The sequence below is a fragment of the Panthera tigris genome, chromosome F3 (genome assembly GCF_018350195.1).
Source record: "Panthera tigris isolate Pti1 chromosome F3, P.tigris_Pti1_mat1.1, whole genome shotgun sequence".
NCBI classification, from domain to species: domain Eukaryota; kingdom Metazoa; phylum Chordata; class Mammalia; order Carnivora; family Felidae; genus Panthera; species Panthera tigris.
The window spans coordinates 55,957,015-55,982,393 of NC_056678.1; the positions used below are offsets into that span (position 1 = coordinate 55,957,015).

The 25,379-nt window shown below is 39.4% G+C and overlaps 1 protein-coding gene across 1 annotated transcript in view; it reads left to right on the forward strand.

The window, feature by feature from the left end:
- Positions 1-2,145: 2,145 nt before the first annotated feature.
- The window catches only part of RRP15 (ribosomal RNA processing 15 homolog), a 40,901-nt gene continuing 17,667 nt past the window's right edge, over positions 2,146-25,379 (forward strand). The window contains exons 1-4 of the mRNA XM_007072819.3: positions 2,146-2,685; positions 14,377-14,651; positions 17,135-17,232; positions 19,615-19,816. Coding sequence (XP_007072881.1) covers positions 2,541-2,685; positions 14,377-14,651; positions 17,135-17,232; positions 19,615-19,816 — 720 coding nt within the window. The 5' untranslated portion in view covers positions 2,146-2,540. The remainder of the gene's footprint in view (positions 2,686-14,376; positions 14,652-17,134; positions 17,233-19,614; positions 19,817-25,379) is intronic.

Here is a 25,379-nt window from a genome sequence, read left to right on the forward strand (position 1 = left end):
CCCTCCAGAACTTTCTGGAAATTGCTGCCCTTTAAGGTGCCAGAGAAAATTGTTCATGGGCAGGTGTCCTGCTGGAAGTATTCTGGTATGTGATGCATAAGGGGGTTGGACAGGGAAAGCTGCTGGCCACTAGGTACTGCTGACCACTGTGCACTGCAGAAACCAGATGCTGGAGAAGTTACCTGTACCACAGGAGTTTGGGGATAGAAAAGCTAAGGCAGGAGTCTGAACGGAGGATCATACTCGTCCTGGGAAGAGGGCTCCTTCTTCTTATAATGTCATGATAGTGCCCTCTACTGACAAAGCTTAATGTCCTGCTGGTAGGCAACAGAAAAATATTTAAAGGATCTGCCTATTTTTTCAGAGAGCAGCCAAAAAGGGTGAATGCGGCACTGAGAGGTAACAAGCTGACAACTGTCATGGGTACGTTTATACAAGGATATAGGTGACTTTAGTCATTTCCACCATACAATGGATATTTTATTTGCAAACCTTTCAATTATCTTAGTTCATTATAAGGGCAGAAATTTGTCACTTTTTAAATTTATGAATTCCAGTGCTTGCCAGAAATTTCCATTGTCTGCTCTCAGTACCTACCTGTTAAATGCACAAGTGCAACGGTATGAATAGGCAGTACAGCTCCGTGGTTGAACAGACCCTGGAGCAGACTACTTAGGTTTGAATGCGATGCTGTCACTTCCTGGCTGCATGACCTTGAGCAATTATTTAATCTTCTCTGTGCCTCAGTTTCCTCATCTTCAAAACAGGAACAATAGTACCTAGCTCACTGGCTTATTGTGAAGATTAAATACGTTAATACAGCAATCTCCCACTTAGTAGTAGTAATCCCTTTCTGAAAATCACATTTCTGCAGGAAAATCTGGAGCCTATTTTGTGTCACTTTTAAAAAAGAAAAAAATTGAATGAATACCCATCAACCAATTCAAGCCCCCAAGCAACTTCAGTTGCAACTAAACATAGTAAATCCCTACTTATAAATAAACCAGCACATTAAGATGTAAAATGCTGACCTTCAGTAATATTGGCAAATGGTACCTGGATGCCACACCGCCTCCTTTGCACTGTAATCATCTTTCTCTCAGGTTTGCTTCCTTGCCTGCAATTTTCTTCAAGGCTTTCCCAACTTTGTTTTGAACTCAATGTAGAACAGTAGGCAAAAGCAAGGGTTAAGTATGAAAGTCAGCAGGTCACAGGTGACTGACACTGAATGGCAGATGGACACTGACCAGGATTGGGCAACTTCTCTGTCCCAGCTATATCCTAAGGGGATGTACTTTTGGAGTTGACAGCAATTGCACTTTTCAAAAGATTGATGCTGGAATTTTATCCTTTTCACCAATTGTATTTGGAATGTAACACTTCCTGTGCTGTTAAAAACAAAACAGCGTTTTATTTTAAAACGTATTTTGTTTGGGGTTATGTAAATATAATCCCCCGTCCCCCCCATAAACACCAGCTGGGATGTGCGGAAATGAGAAATCTGTACTCCTTTACAGATTTTAGGTATGAAAAACCAAGAAGAGAAGACTTTATTTGGAATGTATCTGGCCTACAGAACGTGATGCCAAGTTTTACTGTCTTGGTCTGACTTACCAACTTTGTCAATAGCTGTATTGTCATTCATTAATTCACCCCCTCCAAAGATGTTTTTTGAGCACCTACTCTGGGCCAGCTTTGCTAGCCTGAGGGATGGAATGGTGAATGAGCTATGGTCCCTACTTTGAAGGAGCCAACAATTTGGGGGGGGGGGGCGGGGAACGGCAGGGGCAGATTGCAGTAGCTGCCTGGAGGCGCTGCACAGGCAGAGGCTGGCCTTGGGGAGAAGCTGGCCGGGGAGGGAGGCAGGAGCACCGCGTGGAAGCAAGGGATCCGCACGCCACGTCCGCTCTGCGCGGTCGGAGCCAGAGCTAGGCCCGCAGGAGAGGGTGGCCTGGGCCCCGTGCCACCTCGAACCCAGGGGAAGAATGCGACATTCTACTCGTTTCGCGATTGGAAGCCACGGCAAGGGTTAATCAGAGGGAGATTATGTGATTAAGTTTTTGAGACAGATCCGGTGTGTCGCGCTGTGAGTCTCTGGCGGTGGTGCCCGGGGAGAGGGGAGGATACAGATATTCTAACCGGCACCGCCGAGCACGCTTTTCTCTCTTCCCAGCTGTGGGCGCGGTTAGTAGGCCCGGAAGGGGCACTGGAGGAACCTCCTAAACCAACTTTCAATAAAGCGGCACAGAAGGGAAGCGGTGTAGGGAGGAAATCAAAGTGAACCGCTCCTGGTTGCGGCAGCGGTCCAGGGCAAGGGCGAGCTGGCCTAGGAGTCGGCTGAGAACGTACAGCCACCGATGGTTTTTCTCCCAGGAGCGGACCTCACCTGGACACTCACCAATTCACAAACTGAGGCCCCAGTCCCGGAACTCCGGGCTAGACGGCCCCGCCCCGGAACCTTGTGTTCCCGGAACTAAACGCGGAAGTCCTTTTTGTTACCACCGGTCGCAATTCTCACGGGTCGCTTCCGGTGAGGAAAGATGGCGGCGGCCGCTCGGGACTCACGTGTGGGTGCGGGGAAAAGGCTGAAAAATTCACTGAAGAAGAAAAAGAAGATGAAAATGGTAGCCCGGGCAGTGGCTTCGGAGTTGGAAGAAGAGGGCAAAGACGCTGCCGACAGTGGAGGTAACGTACTAGGGTTGAGCTTTGGCTACTGAAAAAGAAGGCCCGGTTGAACTTGAGCAAGGAGGGGATGCGAGTGGCTTTGCCGCTAGTTTTATCTCGGCGTGGCCTCGAAGGGGCGATTTGGGCCCAGTGAGAAGACGAGGAAGCGGTGTTCAGGGAACGGACGCTTTGAAACTCCACATTCTTTTGCTACACATTTCCATTGTCACTGTTATTAATGAAAACGGATGAAACTAGTGCTGATAGAAGCAAAAAGGTTACAGAGACGGAAGGCAAAAGGAAGGGGGGCCATTTGAAATTACGAGTGGGACAGGTTTCGTAGGGAAGGAGCAAAAGGCCAAAAGAGGTTAGAGGGAGGTAGGTGGTATACTTGACTTTTCTTGTGTGGTAGTTGCGTGACTCTGGGAGTTAGAGACCTGATAGCGATGAAGGAAACGAGTATGTGGTTGAAGTAGAATAAAAGTATCAGTTGAACTCTCAGAAACGCTTGCTATTGAAAGGAAGGAAAGATACTCTGAGGCCTTCAGCCCTGATGTGACCGTGCTGCACCTCTTTACCTTCGTCCTTGGCATTGAGTTCTTAGGTTACAAGAAATTACAGACAGCCCCTGACCTTCTGCGGTCCAGTTATTGCTCCTTTGTACTAGCTAGAGCTTTGCAATAGCCAGAGTTACTCTTTTACAATGTACAGGTCATGGGAGTTATCTCTGCTCAAGATGGTCCAGTGGCTCCCCATCTCAGAATAACATCCAGACTCCTTAGATTGTATGGTGACCTTCAGGCCATCTTCTCTCCTAATTTCCTACTCTGCCCCCCACTAACTACTAACTGTAATCTAGCCTCATCGATATCCTTGTGATTTAACACATCAGACAGGCTCGCACACCAGGGTTTCAGCGTTCCCTGGGGCTTCACTGCCTAGAGTATTTTTCAAATGCTTGTGTGTTTCTCCCTCACTTCCTTCCATCTCTGATTCAGTGTTTTATCTGCAAGACTTGTCCCTGATCACCCTCCGCAACGTACTGCCACTGCTCTTCCTTCATCTTGCCTCCCTGCCTTCATTTTTTGACTTCTCAGGCTTTCTTTTTCTGTCTTTCCCCAATCATCTGACATACTGTGTAATTGCTCTGCATCTCTCCGAGCTGGAATGTACGTTCCCTAAGAGTAGAGATTGCTGTTTCCTAGTACGTAAAACAGTGCCTGCTGCATACTGGATTTTTCGCAGAAATTTAAGTAAATGAATGGATAAACCTGGACTTCCCAAGACCAAGAAGAAGAAACTGCCATTTACTACTGCAGTCTCTAGGTAATTACACTCCTCATCCCCTTTCAAAGGAGTTGAGGAAAACGGTCCATTTGTTGAGCAGGAATTAGAAGTTGTGGTTCTGATATTTCTTGTACTCAACAGACTAGTTCATGTGGGGTTGTCAGAGAAAGAAACCCTGCATTTGAAGCAGAATGTCAGTACTGCTTACAAATTTGGGTGTCAGTCAGATTTGTCTGTTCAAGTACTGAATAATTCCAAGTTAGAGCTGTTCTGACTTCTCAGTGCAGTATTGTCAATGCTGATTAGGTCCTGAGGTTCTCTCACTACTGTAGATCCATTACATTGTGGATTAAGAAAGGTCTGGGGTAATGTGGAAACCTAATTATCTAATGTAGTTGGATAACTTCACGTTGAGGATACAAAAGATGAATAAACTTCTGCTCTAGAATTATAGTCTTAGGGAAGATAGATATTAAACACAGGACTGCAATATGTTTTGAGTATTATTAAAAAGTAGTTGTTACAATCACGGTCCAATTAAAATGGTATAAGGATGGAAACAGAAACCCATATCCTGTAGAACCCAGCTTAGGCATTGCTTCCTGTCTTACACGTATTACTCAGAGTATACTCTGTTATTATTTTAACATGTCTTTCTCCTTATAGATATAGGTTCCCCAAATGCTGGAACTATGTCCTATTTATTTTCATAGGGCCTTCCTTGCATATTTTAGTATTAGGTAGATTTTCTTGTTGAATAAATGGATAAGGTGGCATTTCATCTAGGCCTTAGAAGGATGAATAATTTCGTAAGTCTGGGGGTGGAGATGACGGTTTCCTCAGGCCTACAGGAAAAAGCAAGTACGATGGCACGCAGTCTCTTAAGATGCGTGGGCTAGTTAGGACACAATGAATTGTCTGCTATGGCTGTAGCTATTCAAAGAAGTTAAACAAGTGAAACTGGGAACAGAGGGTGAAGCCAGATTGTAAAGAGCCTTGTGTGTCGCATGAAGGAGACTGGACTCTCCATTTGTAGGGAGTAGGGAGCTATTGAGAACTTTTAAGGCAGAGGATGACACATGTTTATAAATACCACTGCCGCTCTATGGCGACTGACATGGAGTGCTAGAACCATTGATTGGCAGTTGCAAACCTGTGTCAGGGCTTGCACTAGGACAGGACTCTGAAGAGAGAGAAGGGACCCACTTGAAATGTTTTTCAGAAGGAAAACATTCAGTTTTCCAAATAACCAACTTACCAAAAAACTCATAGCACCATAAATTTCAGGTGTACTCTACTGGCAGAGCAATTACATAATAACAGCTGTATTTTTTGAGCATTTCGATGTACTGTTCTATGCTTCTCATAGGTGCATCAGTGCAGTTAATTCTGACAACAGCCCTATGAAATAGATATTATTTTTACTTTACTTATGGGAAACTGAGACCCAGAGAAGTTATAACTTGCTTATCCCAATACATAAGCTGATCATCGGGTTGATAAATGACAGCCATTATTGAAGTTTGGCTTTAGTGTCTACACTCTTGACCACTACTTCTTTTCTCTTCACTTTCTGGTCTGTACCCTGTAAGTTTTGACTTCGTTGTCTCCATCAGGATTTCCTTCAGGATTTACACTGTACCTCTGCAACAGAGGTAAATTATAAAAAGCCTTTTATTTAATAATACATTGAGTAATGTAGGTCCATTGGTTATAAGATGGCACGTCCTCCCTTTGCCTAATTCAGAATTTGTTATTTAATATAACGATTCGCTGTTTTCCTTTCATGAAATCAGTTGTTTCTGGAAAGGTGACCCATCTTTTGTAGTTTGGTTATTTATGTACGTGTGGCCTTAGCAGAACTAGTAAGATTTCAAAAAATTTCAGCTAATGGACGCTGAGAAACTTTAAAAGCAGAAGATTGAATTTGGCTTCAGACACATCAATGAATCAGTGTGCAAATTATAGTCTTATTAAAGTGAAGTGTACCGACTCATTTTATCAGGAAACTGAATCAGAGGCTTCTCTTTGAACTTTAATTGGATCCTAAAAATTGATAAAGATGTGCCTTATCATGAATATTTGAAAGCAGATTCATTTAGCAAGATGCTACTTAAATTCCGTAGAAAACACACAGGTATAACCCATGCATTGTTTGAACTTTTCCCTCTGGCTTTAATTTGTTTTGACACATTATGTAAGAAACATAAAAGTGTATATATACATCGATGCTTTTTACCAGTGTAAAACTCTTAAGTATTGTTTGTGAGACTTTGCAGAAGTTTCCTGGTTCTGATAAGAGAGTTTGTCAGCTTTGGTAACAGCAGTATCAGAATTTGGCATAGAACCTGATACATGATATAGTACTTAATATCCATTTAGTTAGTCACTGAATAAATTGGAAGTTTCACTTACTGTGATTTTTTACACTCTTCTCTTGTAGTAGGTTTTGTTGAGGGTAAAATTAACAAAGTGTATATAATGTAAACTTACATGATAGCAAAATGATTCAGACTGAATTTTAGTAAATTGTAATACTTTTCGGTAGGGCTTGGAATTTGATCATAGTAGTATCACAAGTGATTACAAATCAGAGCCATGTGGGAGGTAAAATATCAAGCATTATAAAGGGGATGATGACACCTGTATCTGAGTTAACCTTAAACTGCTCAGATTTATTGAACTGATACCTTCTTGCAGGTTCTGATACAGTGTATAGTTGGTTCTTAAGTTTGTATTCTTAAAACACACACAGGCACACATAGCCTCCCTAGTTAGTAAAACAAGTCAGGTGAAGACGTAAAAACAATGGTTGATGATATCAAGTATCATGCAGGGGAGGTTGATAACCTCCACCTCTGTGTTATCCTGGAACTACTCAGATTTATTGAATTGATGCAGTGTTGGAGGTTTAGACACAATGCTAACTTTATTATTAAGCTTGTAGTCTGTTTGAAAAAAAAGATTCTGTAGTCAGTAAATTAACCCAGGTGAAAAAAGCCTCAGTCATTATCCAGCGCAATGATGCAATCAACCCCTCCCTCGTAGCATGGGCCCATGTGACTGTAACCTGGTAGAGAAGAATGGTAATTTCATGTTTTCTAAATTGTTCTGGTCACATATGTGAAAAATGGCCATATACGTCTGACACAAGACTTGATAACAATCCAGTTTAGAAGGTCCTAAGAGCTATCGCTTCATTTTTGATAAACTATAAAGCTGTATTTTAGATACAATAACCTAGCAGATAAATGTGCTTTTCATCAAACTGTAGCTTATAGCTTCCTTCATCATGTAAGTTACTTAAAAATAGCAAAGGAACACGTCTAAGAAATGAAATATATCGTAGTCCTACTTGAGTAGTTTAGCAATTTATAGGACAGACTCAGGAAACAGACTACCTCAGGCCCTATGCTTTGGCTTGCCTAGATAGTACATCTTTTAATTTGTCTTATAGTAGAACTTTAATTTTAATTTTGGTTATTTTTATGGAAAGCTGGGATGACTTCATTTTTTTCAAAGATAAGTGCTTTAAAATTTTTTAAAACATCGATTTTGAATATTCTAAATTCAATAGTAATTGGCAGGAAAGATCATGTGGCTTGAGCAGAACAAATGATTTACAACTAGAATGGGGAGCAGTAGTTTCAAAACTCTTGATAACTAGGGCAATGTGCATTCTTAGGCAGACTCAGAATGGGGATGAGGAAGGGACTCTTCTGGTTACTGAGGCTTAGAAAAAATTCTTTTTAGTGTTTAGTTATTTATTTTGAGAGAGAGGGAGAGGGAGAGCGTGAGCATGAGCATGTGAGGTGGGGAGGATCAAAGAGAAAGGGAGAGAGAGAGAATCCCAAGCCGGCAGAGCCCAGCAAGGGGCTTAATCTCAAGACTGCAAGGTCACGATCTGAGCTGAGATCAAGAATCAGATGCTTAACCAGTTGGGCCACCCAGGTGCCCCTAGAAATTTCTTTTTAATTCAAGCTTTCTTAAATCATTTAATGAATATTTTCTGTTTTAGCTCAGTACAGATTAGTCTGAGTTGAATCTTTGATTCAAAGCTTTCTAGGGCCTCAGGAGTCAAACAGTTGTATTTCTCTGTCCCGTTAACTTTGTAACTTTGGACAAATTTTTAACTTTTCTAAGCTTTGGAATCATCCCCTGTGTAAATAGAAGAATAAGAGCAACTCATAGAGTGTTTTGAAGATGAAATGGTAATCATAAAAAGTGTTTATTTAAATAGTATCTTGCTCCATCCAGATGCCTGGGTGGCTCAGTTGGTTGCTTAAGCATCGAACTTTTGGTTTTGGCCCAGGTCATGATCTCAGTTTGTGAGATCAAGCCCCACATCAGGCTCTGTGCTGACATCAGAGTCTGCTTGGATTCTCTGTCTGTCTCTCTCTCTCTCTGTCCCTTCCTGGTGCGTTCTCTCTCTCTCTCTCTCTCTCTCAAAATAAATACACTTTAAAAACAATAAAAATAGTGTCTTGCTCTAAATACATGTTAGCTAGTTAGAATTGTCAGTATTTTAGAGTACTTTGAAAAGTTGTGGCACATGGTGCACCTGGCTGGCTCAGTTGGTAGAGCATCCAGCTCTTGACCGTGGGGTCGTTAGTTCAAGCCCCACTTTGGGTGTAGAGCTTACTTTAAAAAAAAAAAAAAAAAAAAAGTCATGGGACAGTGACATTGATCACTTCTAAAATAAAGTCAAAATTAGTCTTCACTTGATAATTCCCTGGCACGTGCCTTATAGGCTGTAACTGAGACAGTAGATAGAATTGTAATGGAAGCAAAATTCGTTTTACCCTCTGTTTTTTGGCATCCTTTTCTTTTTTAAAAATTTTTAAAATGTTTGTTTATTTTTGAGAGAGAGAGAGAGAGACAGAGACAGACAAAGCACGAGCGGGGAGGGGTAGAGAGAGAGGGAGACACAGAATCTGAAGCAGGCCCCAGGCTCTGAGCTGTCAGCACAGAGCCCTACGCAGGGCTTGAACCCACCAACTGCAAGATCAGGAACTGAGCCGGAGTTGGTCACTCAACTGGCTGAGCCACCCAGGAGCCCCTTTTGGCAACCTTAAAGCTTTTGCTATCTCTCATCTCTGGTCTGTCTTCCAGGTTTTCAGTGTCCTTGTTTGCCTGGTTACTCTCTGTTATTTATTTCATGTTGACTACCAGATCTGTAGGAAGTGCTTTTCATGTGTTATCTCATTTAATCAACATAACAAATCAATGAGGTAAATCCTGTTTTCATGCCTGTTTTGCTACAAAGAAACTGAGACAAAGAGGAGACAATACTGTTGGGAAGTAATGGAATCAGGACTTAATGCCAAGTCTGTCTGATTTTATAACCTGAGCTTGTCATCCTTGAGCTGTATAACTAACTGGTCGTCCAAAGATTCCCATTCAGCTCTTCACATGTCTTGTAGATTCCGGCTACCAGTGGTGTTCCTTGCTTGTTCATTTCTCCTTCTCCACAACCACATTAAAATTCTTATCATGTGTGTCTAATGTGTGTGGTATGTAATCAACACTTAAATGTTTACTATGGGCTAGGCACTCTTAAGGACTTTATATATATTAACTCTTAGTCGTCATAAACGGTATCAGATATTGAAGTAGATACTATTTTATTGCCATTTTTACAAGTGAGGACACTAAGGCAGAGAACTTAATAACCGTCAGAGAAGTCACATAGATTTATATCTGGAGTTGAGGTTGAATTCAGGCAGCCAGACTTCTGTTTTCATACTTTTAACTACCACTAGCTGATGTCTACCAAGTTTTTATGAGGGATTCTGTTTGATTTAGAGTAAATTCTAAAGGTGTGAAGTAAGTTAAATGTTAACCAATAGCCTTAATGCTCCCAGATGGTATTTGTATTTTAAAAGAACAACCTTCTTAATCCAATAGAGAAACTGTTTAAAAATAAAGTCCTAAGGTAAGTACCAAAAGGAAAAAAACACGAGAAATTTGGCCTCTTACTGGAACACACGTATAGTGCTGTAATTTTAAACTGCTTGGTTTTAATTTGGGGGTTAATGTGCATATTTTATTTCTTGGATCGTAAATCAGACCAGCTTTTTTATAAACCAGCCAGCTTTTTATACTCAGTCCTTACTTTCCAGTTCCCAGATCCGGTTTCAGCTGGTCTGAACTTGTTGTCATTTCATAAACATTTCACCTTTAACATTCCCATGCTTTTGGACGTGCTGGTTTATGCTGCCTGGAATGCCCATAATAATGATGATTATAATAATTTTAATTTTTATACAGGGCAGATTCAGATCTAGGATGTTTTTGGTTCTAGATTTAGTGATCATGCCCCCTGCCTCTTTCAATTCCCCTGGGTTGTGGAATCTTACTTCCTTGGCCTCCTCCCTTCTCTTGTCATTGAAACCCTTGCTTAACCTAAGAAGTAACTTTAATATCCTTTGTAAAAGATATCCCCAAACAGTCACCCTTTTTCCTCATTACCTTTTCTTTTTCAAAAGAACACTTACGAATTTTACAAATTGTAAAACCAAATTTTGCAGTTGGTTAATGGATTTATCGACCCTACTAAAACATGTGACTTCTTCAAGGAGAGAAACCTACATCTAGATTTTTCATTTTCCCTTTCCTTCCCCATCATTCATGAATGCCCAATAAATATCGAAGGACTGAGTCTTCTTAAAACTTTATCCCATTTCCAAAGGCTAAGGAAAGTAGCTCACTAAATCTGGGATCAGAGACAGATGGTAAATTTGAAAGGGAGCTGGAAGTTTGGGGAGAAGGCAGCAGGAGATGGAAATGCCCATGCCTACCACAGTACCGCAGAGCTCTAACCCTGGCCTGCCAGTATGGTAGGTAGTAACCGCTAGCCACACGTGGCTTTTTAAATGTAAAGGGATTGAAAATTCAGTTCCTCAGGTGTCCTGGCCTCATTGGAAGCACTTCAGTAGATTCTAATACCTGGTGGTTAGTGGGCAGCTCCGATAGAATATTTCCATGAATGCAGAAAGTTACGTTGGAACCTTTAGTTATTACTTCCAGTAAGCATTCTTTGTAGCCCTTCCTTAATTTCCAGATTTTAAAAATAGGATGTAAACTTAGAGTTAATGTTTAAGGTAACACACAAGACTTCAAAGGAGGTTTTACTTATATGGTGCTGTGGATATATTCACTTACCTTCTGTTGTTAAAGATCAGTTAGTAGAAAATTCAAAAAAAATCTCATTTTCATAGTGTACAGTGAAATTTTAAGAACCAGTTCTACTTTGTGATTTGCTTTATCTTCGGTATCCTTGAAGTAAATCCTGTTTCTTAGTATGCTGGAGGACCTCATTACATTGGCATTTTTTTATTTATATAAAACCTGATCATTTCCATTTTTGCAGTGAATGCCTGACACCTCTGAGTTAGAACTTCTTTTTAGAGATCAAAATTTATGAATCATGTGGATATTTTGGGATTTTTTAATTGGTTTATATGGGTTGTATAAAATGGTGTTATAAAACTTTTCATGGATTTATTTTGTGCCTAGAATATGCATATTGCGATAGTCTGAGTAAGAAACGTCAAGAAAATTAACTAAAGTTTAGAAATAGAGAATTGGAGTAGCTTATTACAGTCGTAAAGTCTTTTGGCTGCCTTTACAGTGCAACTGAAAATGTGAAATTTGTTGCAGTTTGTGTGTGAATTCATCAGGACAAAACACTAGATGTCAGTGTTGTAGTTTTGACATTTTACCAGGAGCTGGTACAGACTTCTGTTTTTCATCACCCAGCTCTTCTTCATCAACACAAACTTTTAAGCTGTTATGCCTCTTTACATTTAGATTCCTTTCTTACTAGGAGAAGCACTTGTCACAGAATTGTTTATTTTGCTTTTAATATCCGTGCAGTGCTACTAACTCAGGAATAAAACATGTATATTTTTTTTCGTCCAATTACATTCTCTAAACTTTGTTTCTCAGTGTACTTTCCAGGGAACACTGGTCCTAGGAGATGCTTCTCAGGGAAAAATTGTGTGACTCTGAAATCTGGTATATAGTAGACACTCAGATTCATTGAATTGAATGATGGTGCTAAAAGCTTTTGTTTGGCAAAATCTAAGTACTTTTTAAAATGTTTTATAAATAATAAAGTTCTTAAATCACCTGTATTTGCTTGTCAAGGCTTACAGTCACACTTTGTTAGATTTTGTACATTTACCCAGCATGCAGGATACAGAGAAAGCTTCCGATTAAATATGTGGCAAATGAGTATCTACTTAAATTTTTTTTCTCTTTATAAAGAAATGTGCAGAATGTCCTGACTCCTTATTTCAGCTCAGGCCATGATCTCAAGGTTGTGTGGGGCTCCTCACTGGGCTCTGTGCCTGCTTAAGACTCTCTCTGTCTCTCTCTCTGTCTCTCCTCCCCTCCCCCCCTTTCTGTGTCTGTCCCACTCGTGCTCGCTCTCTCTCAAAAAAAAAAAAAGGAAAAGAAATGTGCAGCATAGCATAATAGAGCAGTAGAATTATTAGCAATTTCTTCCATTCTCATTTACTTTTTGATAACATTGACACACTTATCACGCTTTGAAGATACTTTATTTTTGCTCATGTGCTTGAGGTTCATTTTTTTCTATACGTGTAAAATGTTTCATATGTTTTTATATTCCGTTTCCTTATGTTAGAAATTTTCATCTGAAATGTATTAAATAATTTGGTTTTACATCTTTTTCATTTCATAAATTCCCAATACTTAAATAAAGGTATTAATGGCAGAATTGCAGGTATTACAATGACGAGCAAAGTCGGATCTTTCTGGCACATGTCTCTTAATTCGTGACCTACAAGGGAGATAGAGAGGATCACCCAGAAGTTAACAGCTGACTATACGTTCAGCTCCTTTTATTTTTGTCATGACAATAAGCTGAATTAAGGGGGAAAAAGAAAGGATATTTAAAACAATATGCACATTTAAGTGAAATTACTTAAGGAAGGGGGGAGTTGAGTCGAGGGGCAGGCAGGTTATTTTCAAGTAAGAACGAAAAACAATGAGACTTCTCAGAGGTAGGAGCAGACGTCCTGGTTATGATGCTTCGCTCTGATGCGGGGAGATAGACCCAGCACAGACTCCCCAGAACGCGGTGCTTTTCTAGCTCCTCTTCTGCTTATGAAGAAATATTCCAAGTTACTAAGCTGTCAGATGATTGTCTCCTTTGAAGGATTTCCTAATAAGCTCCATAGGCTTCTGAAGAACAAAACGGAAGCTGTCCAGAAGGCTGTGGCTCCTGTCGATGTAGGCATACCATGCTGGTGGTCCTGTTGGTCAAGTGCATTGAGCTCTGGAAGTTGAGAAAGCATGCAAAACTTCAAGTTCAAGAGCTTCTCAGCAACTTGATTTTTAGGCAAGGCCACTGATTAGACTCTTCTTTCTGCCGACCTTCTGACCCCAGCTATTTGAGTCTTAAAAGATGAACAAGCTGGCAGGAGTGACTGGGTGGCTCAGTCAGTTAAGCGTCTGACTTCCCCTCAAGTCGTGATCTCATGGTTTGTGAGTTCGAGCCCCACATGGGGCTCTGTGCTGTTAGCATGGAGCCTGCTTAGGATCCTCTGTCCCCACTTCTCTCTTTCCCTCTCCCACTTGCATTCCCTTTTTCTCTCTCTCAAAAATAAACAAACATTAAAAAAAAAAACCCAGATGGACAGGTGGCAAATAACCCATCTGTACTTTTCGTGGAGATTGTGCATGATAAAATTCCAGCAGTCCACTTTCATAGCCGCGGCTCAGAACTTGATGTTATCATTCAGTTGCCATTTAATCTTCAGTATCTTGGGTGGATGTTACTTTATTAGATTATTTTTCAGAAATGTTAAAACACCTAACTTTATAATGTTATGTGCAAATTCTATAAAAGAAGGCTGTGTTTTTATGTTTGTTTTATAGATTTTCACACACACAAATTGAGAATTTTAAATCTCTGGGTCAAATCTCCAGAGAGGTTATTCTGACTTCCTGTACCATGGAGACATTATGCCATTTTCTTGATGATTAAAGTTGTTTGCTAATCGTTTTAAAAATATAATCTTCATTAGTCTCTTTGAGTAGTTTAATGACACAATTAAGGCCCATGGACTTGACCGCAGCCTACACTGCCCCCATGTCAGTACCTGCTGCTACCTCGATGGCTGAGAGGTGGTGTGGGCTGTCGGATTTGTTTCTCCTACCTGGGTCCTGGGTGCTGAGGCCCAGCATGACTGGGCCAGGTCTTTGGGGCCTGATGACTGCAGGGTGGAGGGTCCTTTTGCCCTCTGCTGGCATTGAGCTGCGGGACTTGAAAAGCCCCCTCTTGCAGGAACAGAGGCAGATGGAGGACTGTCAGCTTTAGAAAGGCCCTGGGGGTCGGCATGGCCTTGGCAGCCTCTTCCTCAGGTGTTAGAGTTAACTTGTGTCTACTCTTAGGTTCTGTAAGAAGCTGTGGGCCAGAAAAGGATCACTTTTCTTCTGATGATGAAGCAGCGGAAGCTGATAATGAAGATGAAGTTGAACCCAGCGGCAATGAAAATGGAAATGCACCCGGAGCTAGTGTTGGAACTAACGTGGGCTGGGCGGATGCCATGGCCAAAATTCTTAACAAAAAAACTCCTAAAAGCAAACCCGCGATTCTGGTCAAAAACAGAGAGCTGGAAAGGGAAAAAGAAAAGTTAAAACAAGAGAGACTGGAGAAAAGAAAACAGGTGTGTCTTACTGGCTGTTTTGTAGATCAGACTGTTTGCCTCGTCTCGTTACTATCTGCACCGAATCCTTCCTGGCAGTGTTGGTCCAGTTCCCATTCTGGCTGTTAACTGGCTTCTGACACAGGGGTGAATAACCACAGTTTTGTTCAGAAACCTCATCTAAATTACTCCATTGAGCACATTCACTTTTTAAGCATCTAAGCAAAGAAATAGAAATTAAACTCCCAAGCAATTTATCCTTTTAAAAGCAAGTAAGTTATACATGTGGCAGTGACTCCTAGGGCTAAGTATTTCATTCAGTTTTGCTGTTTGTATCATCATCATTAGGTTCTGAAGCAATATAATCCTGTTAGTTACTTTTTGCTAAAAACCTATTTTGTAATATAAATCTATGAGGATGTCATCCTCAGGGATTGGTTGCAGTTCTGCAAACGGACTATTTCAGTGCTAGATAAGCTTGAATTCATTATAACTTTGGTTAAAGCACTGATGATAGAAGTTAGACTCACACTGTCTGCTGATTAGAGGGCAGAAGTTCGACTTGAGTTTGCCATTGTATATTATAAAAATAAAGAAACAATAAGATTTTTAAATCTCTTGTACTTGATGATGTATTTTTATGTCTAAAATACTTTTTAATGAAAGAAAAATAACTTTCTATAATCGTACTGACAATGTAAAAGTACTGATTTCCAAGAGGTACTTCCTAGGTAAAAAAAGAAAAATAGATTTGAATTGGCATATATTTCCTTTTAAGTTCATCATCCCCCTTCCCTTGTTTCAAGGGAATTGTTTTCTTTGTTTCTAATGCTAGTTACTCTGTGCAGAAGGCTATATGAAGATGAGCTTTTTCAAGTGTTGCATTTAGAAACAGTTATTAATTCAGTATTCTCATTTTACTTTAAGATAAATTTTATCTCTAGATCTTACTAATAGCTTTTCAACTGAAAATTTGAATCTTTATTTTCTGACAAAAGCTGGAGGAAGCTTTAAAAATAAGATCCTTAATTACTTCTAGCCCCAGTGTTCTAGTGAAGGTAAGAACATTTTGAAGCCAAGAGAAATGGGTCTCTTCACTCTGCTCCAGGCCAGTGCTTTGTAAGCTAGAGATGATACTGTTCACATAACATATGAAAACATTGGGGCGCCTGGGTGGCTCAGTTGGTTAAGCATCCGACTTCGGCTCAGGTTATGATCTCACGGTTCGTGGTTCCAGCCTTGCCTCAGGCTCTGTGCTGACAGCTCAGAGCCTGGAGCCTTCTTCGGATTCTGTGTCTCCCTCTCACTCTGCCCCGGCCCTGCTCACACTCTGTCTCTGTCTCTCAAAAAAGTGAATAAACGCTAAAAAATATACATTTACAAAGGGGGGGACAAAGAAAGAAAACACACCTATTGATACCAGAAACAGGACACAATAGATACAAACGCTCTTATATATTTCTGAGTAGAGTCTATGCAAATCATCATTGTTTTTTACTGTTAAATATTGTCAGTTTCTGGAATATCAAGTACTTATTTCTAATCATAAGTATAAAAATATACTTCCAATTTTTTTAAAAGTATTTGGGGATTATGCATGCCTTGGGTACTACAGATAATTAAGACTCAGCTGTTTTAAACTTACAAGTAAGATTTTTAAATTTCTGGCATAATCTGCTACTGAATTTCATGACAGTTAAAGTAAATTATCTGATCTGGGAAGGAATCTATTCCCTTAGAAAGGAATCTGGCGAATCTTTTATAGCGAGAGCAGGAATTTGATTTTACTGTGATTAGACGTTTTCATTAATACAAAATGAGACATTACACAGATGGAGAAAAGGAACAGATAAAAGGAGATTTTTTCCTACTGGTTCTAATTATGCCTTTGATGCTCACCAGCTTCTTGGGGATGAGCTCATCGTATTTGGTGTATTTGATATTAGGTGATACGTTGGCCCGAGACAGCAGTATATGCCAATGGAGTGTGCTGATGTGTCACGTCAGGTGCCTGGGACCAGAGTACTAATGGATATGATGCTCTGCTTTTAAAAGCTGATACAAATTCTTAACAATTCTGACTACTGAGAAAGACAGTTTCTGAAAAATAAAGAATGTTTAAACTTGTGGTTACCAAAGACGGTAGTTTGGGGTCTGCCTGATGCTTAACCTCCGATGATCTGGTGGTGGCAGGTCAGGTAGGTGGCTCTCTCACACCCACCTTGTCCTGCCTGGCTCGGTCAGGCCCCTGCTCTGGCAGTTCTCCAGGCCCCTGCTGTCAGAGAGCCTGACGGAAACTCACTTTGTGCTTCTCACATGACATGCTGAGTGCTAACCACAGGCCCCCTGAGCTGAACCCCCCAAATGTGGGTTTTTTCAGTCCTTGTGACAAACTAAGCCAGAATGATTTATTACCTTTGTCCTTTCACAGAGTATCATATCAAAGTATGCTGCACTTTCAAAAATGCCTAATATTCTTTCACATAACAATATTTATAACACAGCTCGATAAGAAGCGGGAATGGGAAATGATGTGCAGAGTAAAGCCAGATGTTGTCAAAGACAAAGAAACAGAGAGAAATCTTCAGAGAATTGCAACAAGGTAAGACTGTTCTTGCCCTTTAAAAAATAAGTATACTAAAGCTTTGATAGTGATCCATTTCTGACTAGACCTGGTTCTTAAGCTCTGCCTTCTCAGAGCCATGTGATTTATATCAAAACCTGCCTACTTAATACTGAATTCAGCCAAAGGTTTTGCAGGTCTCGTGAGGCAAGAATATCATGTCCTCAGTGTATATTTGGTTTGAACCAATTTGAGATCATCTTGTTTTTATAGTCACGAGAACAGTGTAATTAGACATGCATTTCTCTTATGACGATTGTCTGAATTTATGGCACTAGATGACTGTTTTTGTTGTCTTGCATTGTACTTGAGGCGTAAGGAATTCTGCATTATAGCAGCTTTATGCAGGCCTTTCACTCTGCATTTTTTATCATTGGCACCAGATGTTTACTTGATGCCCTCTGTGTCCAAAGATAAATAGAACCTGGTGGCTGCTGGGTGGTCCTTGCCTACTCACCTGTAGGAATTCTAGTCTCTTTGAGACCAGAGGTATATCCTGTGTGTTAGGAACATACAGCAGCAGATTGTCAGGGCAGTGGGGAAGACTTCACAGAGGAGAGAACATTTGAGCTGCTACTTGAAGAATATAGCAATTATATGTAACGGAATTACTTTTAATTTTCTAGTTACCTACATTATTTGGGTCATTTTTTAAATCCATCTGACTGTTCTACAGTGAGATAAGAGTTTGAACAGTAGAGCCAGACTGCTGGGTTCAGATCCCAGTGCCGACTTAATCATCTGTGTGTCCTTGTGCATGCTACCTAATTTTTCTCCATCTCAGTTTATTTACTTGTAAAAACAGTAGAATATTGTGTCCACCCTGCAGGATTTCTCTGAGAATTAAATAAATTAATAACATAAAAAGAATTTAGAAAAGTGTATGGTTGGTGCACAAGAATAAGTACCTCCTTAGATTTTATACCCTAGGTACGTCACTTCCCTCACTTTGGTCCCAGCCCTGCTTTGGAGGCTATGGATTTTTATCCTCCTTATAAGCTAATAAGCTAGCCTGTTAGTTTCCTGGATACTGGCAGAAGACAGGAGACTTTGGGTCAGAGACAAAGGACTGTTGGCAAAGCAGTGGCCAGAGCGTCACGTTCCCACTGGTTACCATTGTCCCTCAGGGGCAACACAGGTGCCGTGTATGGATGCTTGAGTGTGCGATGGGTTGTGTTACAGGAGAACACTGTTCTTGGGAATCTGTTGCTTTTATGGTGAATGGTAACAAACCTGTTCTTTGTCTTGGGGAGATGTTACCTCTTCCCTCGAGGTTGCATACCATAAACTAACTCTCAGAAGTGACCTGTGTAAGGAACAGTCAGGGCCTTGCATCCTTGAAAAACTTAGCAAGAATGTACAGAGATGCTCAGGGTCCATGGCAGAGTACCTCTCCCAGTGATAGAATTCTAGAGCTGGAAAGGATGTTAATAGTTTAAATCAGTGTTGTCCAATAGAAATATAATGTGAGCCACATATATATTTTAAAATTATTTGGTAGCCACATTGAAAACAGTTAAAAAAGAGAGAGGGGTGAAATTAACTTGAGTAATGTATTTTATTTAACCCATTATAGCCAAGTCATTTTTATTTTATCATATAGTCAGTAGAAAACAATTATTAATGAGATTTTAAAATCCTCTTTTTTCATACTAAGTCTTCAGAATTGAGTGTGTATCGTAAACCTGGAGTATATTGCAATTTGGACTAGCCAGTTCTATTTCATGGCTCACTAGCTCTGTGTGGCTCATGGCTACTGTAATGGACACTGCAGGTCCTAACCTTCAGAATTCATCTTGGAATGAACTTAACTACAGAACAAAGTTTTTTAAATAAGTATTTCTTAAAACTGGATTTTAAAATTAGTTTTATATTAGAAGAATTGCAGATAATATAACTGAATATTTTTTAAGCTACTTGAGTATAATTTTTCCCATTTATATAACAAATTGAGATCTAGAAAACCTTCTAGATGTTACAGTCAGATGGTTAGACAGCTAACTGTGAAGGCTGCTCTCTTTCCAACACATAATGATGCCTTCAGTTATTGTAGAATTCTATTTTGAGAAATAAATGTTTTGTTAAAAGTAATTTTTAGTTCTAATTGCACAGAAGTTGATTGAGAAAGATGAAAGCTGAAAAGAAAAATCACCTATAAATTCACGTATATTTATTCTCTGTTCAGAAATTTATATTCCTTCGTTGAGATGTATGTTCATTTTTCAGATTCAGCTGTTTTCATTTGAGTGCCTATTAAATGCCTGCCTCTTTCCTAAGTGGTAAAAATACATTGTTTTCATCCTCCATGTTTGTACTCTAGTGTAATTGTATTTAATGTTCTGGTCATTTTCTGTTCTGTAGGGGTGTGGTACAGCTATTCAATGCTGTTCAGAAGCATCAAAAGAACGTTGACGAAAAGGTTAAGGAAGCCGGAAGCTCAATTAGAAAACGTGCTAAATTGATATCGACTGTTTCCAAGAAAGATTTCATCAGCGTTCTGAGAGGGATGGATGCAGGTACAAGTGAGAAAAGTTCGAGTGGAAAGAACTTGAAAGCCAAACAGGTAAGACTTTTATGTAGGATTCAGTACATCTGACTTTTAGCTCTTAAACTAAAGTTTTGGGGTGAAAAAGCACACTACAGATGTAAAGGTTTGGATTCTTAAGCTTCATGATGATTTATTCAGTATGGAAGTTGCCAGTTAAAAGTGACATACGTACCCCTGCTGTTAGCGGTCGGGAACCGGGGGAGTCAGAGATGGAGCGGGATCTCCGTATCTGAAACCCTGCCCTTCGTGCCTTTTGGAGAATAGAAACCTGAGTGAGGGATACGGCTTCGGTTTGAGATGTTCACTCACAGAGGTAACCGTGATGGTGTGTAACTTCAAAATGTGAAGGGTCGGAGCTTTGGGGAACACGGTGGAGACGAGCTTTGGGGAACACCGTGGAGAGTCATCCTTGTGCCGAGGCCACTTGGTGATGTCTGACCGGTTGGAAGATAAGAGTATAAATACCGTTTGTAACGTCTGGCACCGTAACGTTGCTTCTCCAGTTCTTTCCACCTGTGGGCCCCAATAGTTTCCTTCTTAATGTGCCAGGTGAGAGGTTCTGAAATGTGCTGCACTCTCGGTAGGGCTGTTTGTTTTGTTTTTCAATGAAAGCGAAGTACAGGTTACTTGATGGCTTCATTTCTGTTGCATCGGGCAACGGAGTCTGTGTTAGAAGTTGTTTGCTTGTCTTTTGGTTTGCCATTTGAACCTCTGGCAAGAAGGGCATTCAGGAATTTCATGCTAGCCTAGGGGTTCAAGTATTTTTTCAAGTTATTTGACTAAGTTGCCATTTTACCTAATTTTGACAGAAGTTTTCTAGGCCGTTTAACTTTATCTCTTGCATATTAAGGGGCCCCAATTTTTTTTTAATTATCTGTATGATACTGATGCTCACTGGTGCTGCTATTTTAAAGTGTTTGTCAGAATTACGTATAAACACATGAATACTGTATTTGGGGATGTATGCTTTTTAGTTAAAAAAAATCTAACCTTCTTTGTTCTCACAAGGGACATTTTACTCTAAAAATTAGAGAAAGACCCAGCAGCATCGAGCAAGAAGGAGCTAGCGGGAAGACGGAAAAAGAAAGATCTTTGGTTTTTTTCTTTTTTTCTGTTCATTTCAAAATAATTTTTAATAGAAGCATTTGTTTTGCTTTGGGATTATTTTTTCCATGAGTTGTGAAACTACATAAAGGGTTCTTTCCAGTGCCATTGTTTCTTCTTTCTTACCATTTGCATTTTTGCCCTTGACTTTCTTTTATTCTACTTCACTGTCAAACCAGTGGCTTTGCTCTCAAAATAATTTGTTTCTAAAACTTCTTACCCCATACTAACAACACTTTGGCACATTTATTTTTAAAATGTTGCTTTCACTGTGATTTCATTTTTATGGGAAAAACCACCAGAGTCATTATTTTTATTGGGCTTGGTTTTGCATGTGAATAACATAACAAAAGTAATATAGTATTTCTGATAGGGTCATTTATTAATATCAAAAATATTTACCTAAGTGCCTGTTTGTACCTGGTGCTATCCTTGTATCTTTTAAAGTCTTACAATTCAGACAGACAGATGACTTAAGGTAAATAAGATTAACAGATTCTACATTAGTATGTCTAGACTGCACATTATCAGTTACACTAGGCATAGTAAGAGGTGAATTCAGTGACTGCCCTTTTTGTGGGAGAAGTTTTGATTTAACTGTAATATGCATTTAGGACGTAGGTCAGCAAACCTATGAAGTTACTTGAAATAGATGAACTTTTTAAGAGAGAGAGAGAATCCCAAGCAGGCTCCACATCATCAGCACAGAGCCCATCGCGGGGCTCGATCCTGCAAACTGTGAGGTCATCACCTGAGCTGATATCAAGAGTCAGACGCTTGACTGAGCCACCCAGGTGCCCCAAAATGGGTGGATTTTAAAACAGTTGAAGAGAAGGAGACAAGTTAAAGGTGGGAATGGTGGGCCAAAATGCTATTCAGAAATTAGAAATAGATTAATGAAATGGATAAAGGAGGATATTAATTAAGTAAAAAATAAGATTTTCCGTTTTTTCTCATATTTTGCCTTTTCTTAGCACCATTGCTATTGCTGTTGCACATTTTCCTAATAGATGCCCCTTCCCTTCTCAGTCTTAACAGAAGAGCTTTTGTGAAAGTTCTCATTGTCCCTTTCCTGGGCATAATGGGTCGGAACCCAGGCTTTTCATCCTGTATTCCTAATGTTATGAAATCTTTAGAATTTAGAGTCAGTCCTTGTATAAACTGCGTTCACTGGCAGCTATCAGAATACCAATCTGGAAATACCTTCTTTATGTCTTCAGTTCCTTAACCCTGTCCTGTTATTCGTAGTTGTGGCATTAAAGTCTTATGTTCAAAAACAAAAAAAAGCCAGCAGTTTCATGTTAAGAAAGCCGGATAGAATTATAATAATATAAACTAGAGATTGGATCCATTATACGAACATACATTAGGAGTGCGTTTGTTTTTGTTTTGTTTTGCTTTATTTTATTCTTCAGAAACACTTAGAACTTGGGCTGATGTGTTGGCTGATTATATGTAGTGGGTAGCATGGTGGCTCCTTAAATGATAAGTCCATGTTCTGATTCCCAGAACCTGTGAATGTACTTTATTTAGAAAAGGGGTCTTTGCAGATACAATTAACTTAAGGATCTTGAGGTGAAGAGATCATTCTGAATTGTCTGGGTGGGTTCTAAATCCAGTGTTAAGTATCCTTACAAGAGATGCACAGGGGAGATTTGCCAGACAGAAGTAGGAGGAGGCAAAGTAACCACAGAGGCAGAGATGGGGGTGATGTGGCCCACAAGGCAGACAGCATTCAGTATGTAGACTTGTTCAGTACAGTCTCCTGTGTTAATCAGTGTTCCTGAGTTCAAGACTTTTCTGGTTCAGTATCTTCAGAGACTAAACTACCTGTCCATGTTAGGGTCTGTCACCAGCCTCCATCAGCCAGGGAGGGAACTTAGAAGCCCAACTGCTTCTTAACACAGACTGTCAGCCAATCTTGTATTTTTATCACACCGTCTCACCTCCACTTGCCCCCTCGCGTCCAGTTCCTAAGCATGGATCCAATTTCTCACTTAAACGTTAGCTTTTTCTTCTTTCTAATTGGTTACCACTACTCTATCCAGTTTTCATTTATATCCCAAAACTTGTTGGCATATTGTGTCTATAATTATTTCCCCTTCTGTGTTGTTTCCTTGTTTGTTTATAACTTTAATACTTTTGATTTTAGTTGCCTTTCCATAAGAATTAGAGATAAATACATGTCTGCTATTTAATTGGAAGATTTCCTTTTTATTTTAAAAGCAAAGAGGTTAATCTTGTAACTTCCTGTTGCTTTGATGGAATTATTGGTAGTCTTTAATTTTAAGGGGTGCCTGGGTCGCTCAGTCGGTTAAGTCTCTAACTCTTGGTTTCAGCTCAGGTCATGATCTCACAGTTCGTGAGTTCAAGCCCCATGAGTTCAAGCCCCATGTTGGGCTCTGTGCTGACAGCCTGCTTGGCGTTCTCTCTCCCTCTTTTTCTGCCCCTCCTCCACTTGCACACGTATGCACTGTCAAAAAATAGAATAAAAACTTTTTAAAAAGTAAACAAAAAAAATTAATTGTAAAAGTATTTCACTAACAGTAAATCTTTAAATATTTGATAATAGAAAATTTTAAAAATTTTTGTTTATTTTTATTTTTGAGAGAGACAGTGAGTGGGGGAGGGGCAGAGACAGAGAGACTCTGAATCTGAAGCAGGCACCGAATCTGAGCTGTCAGCACAGAGCCCAGTGTGGGGCTCAATGTGGGGCTCGAACTCAGGAGCTGTGAGATAATGACCCGAGCTGAAGTCGGATGCTCAACTGACTGAGCTACCCAGGCGCTCTGATAATAGAGATTTGTTAATGTTTTGAAGTGGATTATTTAAAAACTACTTGTTTATAAACATTTTTCTAAAGTTTTAACCTTATGGAGGGGAAAATGTCCATGTAAAGCAGATACGCGCATTTCCTGCATTTTTCTGGGTCTGCATCTTCTTGGAGGCAAGCTTTATGAACATCCCATATTCCTTTTAGGATCTTTAGATATCTAAATTCATGCTCTGGCCTGTGTGTGGTTAATGTTTCTTAGAAAATAAAGAAAAGAGAGGGTATGATTTAAAATATATATATATAGTGTATTGATTTTGTTTTTTAATCTGATAAGCAGAATTAGTAAATCATCTCTTTACCGTCACATAGCCGTGACCTTCCTTTAAATCTGTTTGAAGGGTCATTTGTATTATGCAGCATACATCTACATTTGATTTATTTCATTTTATATTTTTATATTTATTATTTTTGTGAGTTACAACTTTAACTGTTAGAAGTCTGCTTGTTAATGGTTGAAAACCATAATCTTTTTCAAAGGCTTTTGATTCCTAGATAGGAGCATATTTTTTATATGTTCCAAAGACTGCCTTTCATATCATTAGCTATTTATCAAGGTATTTTTAATCTTCTGATTCTGCTGACTTGGAGAATATTGTTGCCCTTGAATTTTTTAAATCTGTTTTTTCTTAATTTTATTATATGCCGTCATTATTTCTGGAGTAAAGGCTTTCTGGGAAAGCCTTCCTTAGAGGCCAAAAAGGTATAATTGCTTTTTAAAGATCATTTTTAGGGCAAGGGAGTTTGAAAAGACATAAGTTAAAAGATGTCAAACTGATATATTAAATTACATTTGAGTCCTTAATTACTATACTTTATTTCTTGGAGCTGAGCCTGGATCCTGCAAAGTAAAACAAAAAGGTACTTGATGGGCTCATTTTAGAAGAGATAACAGCTAATATCTGTAAATCAAAAAGCCTTCAGTAGAACTTAGGGTAAGTAGTATTCTAAGTATTTTTCATCTATTAAACAAATGAGTTGTTTCTTCTGTTACATATGAAAGGGTTAACTTTTTTTTCTTAATAACAATTGCACATCTTTTTCATTATGTTAACTCAGGCCATTTGTACAGTGGATATCCATCACTTTAATCAATGTAGATTTACATGTACATGTAATAAATGTAGATTACATCTCTGTCATTTACAAATGTAGCATCTATTTTTTTTTCTTTCAAATTCCTTATATTACAAAGCTTATGTGCAGAAGTAAGTCACTTGTGTTTGTGACTTCAGCGCCCTATGTCTACTTCTCAGTAATGCCCAGTGTTTTCTTGATTCACTAGCATGTCATGTCACAAAAATTCTTGTTAAATCAATAGTAGAGACTTAGATAATTTTTGTTTTTTGTTTTTATTTCATGTATATTTTTCTGAGATAGGGCCATGAGAAAGAACACTGTTAGTGGAAGTGAGAGAACCTAAGAAAAGAGGGATTCTTATCCAAACGGTAGAAATTTTGGGTAAGGTACTGAGTGTTAAATTCAGTGGAGGTTTGGTTCTTTGGGATAAATCAGTCCACCAGACATCTTATAAGGAAGCAAGAAGAGAAGCCATTTGCAAATTGTTTAAACAAGTGTTCCAGGTAATACACGTGATATGTTGCTTATGAAATTAGAAGGTTTGGAAGTCAGAAAAATGAT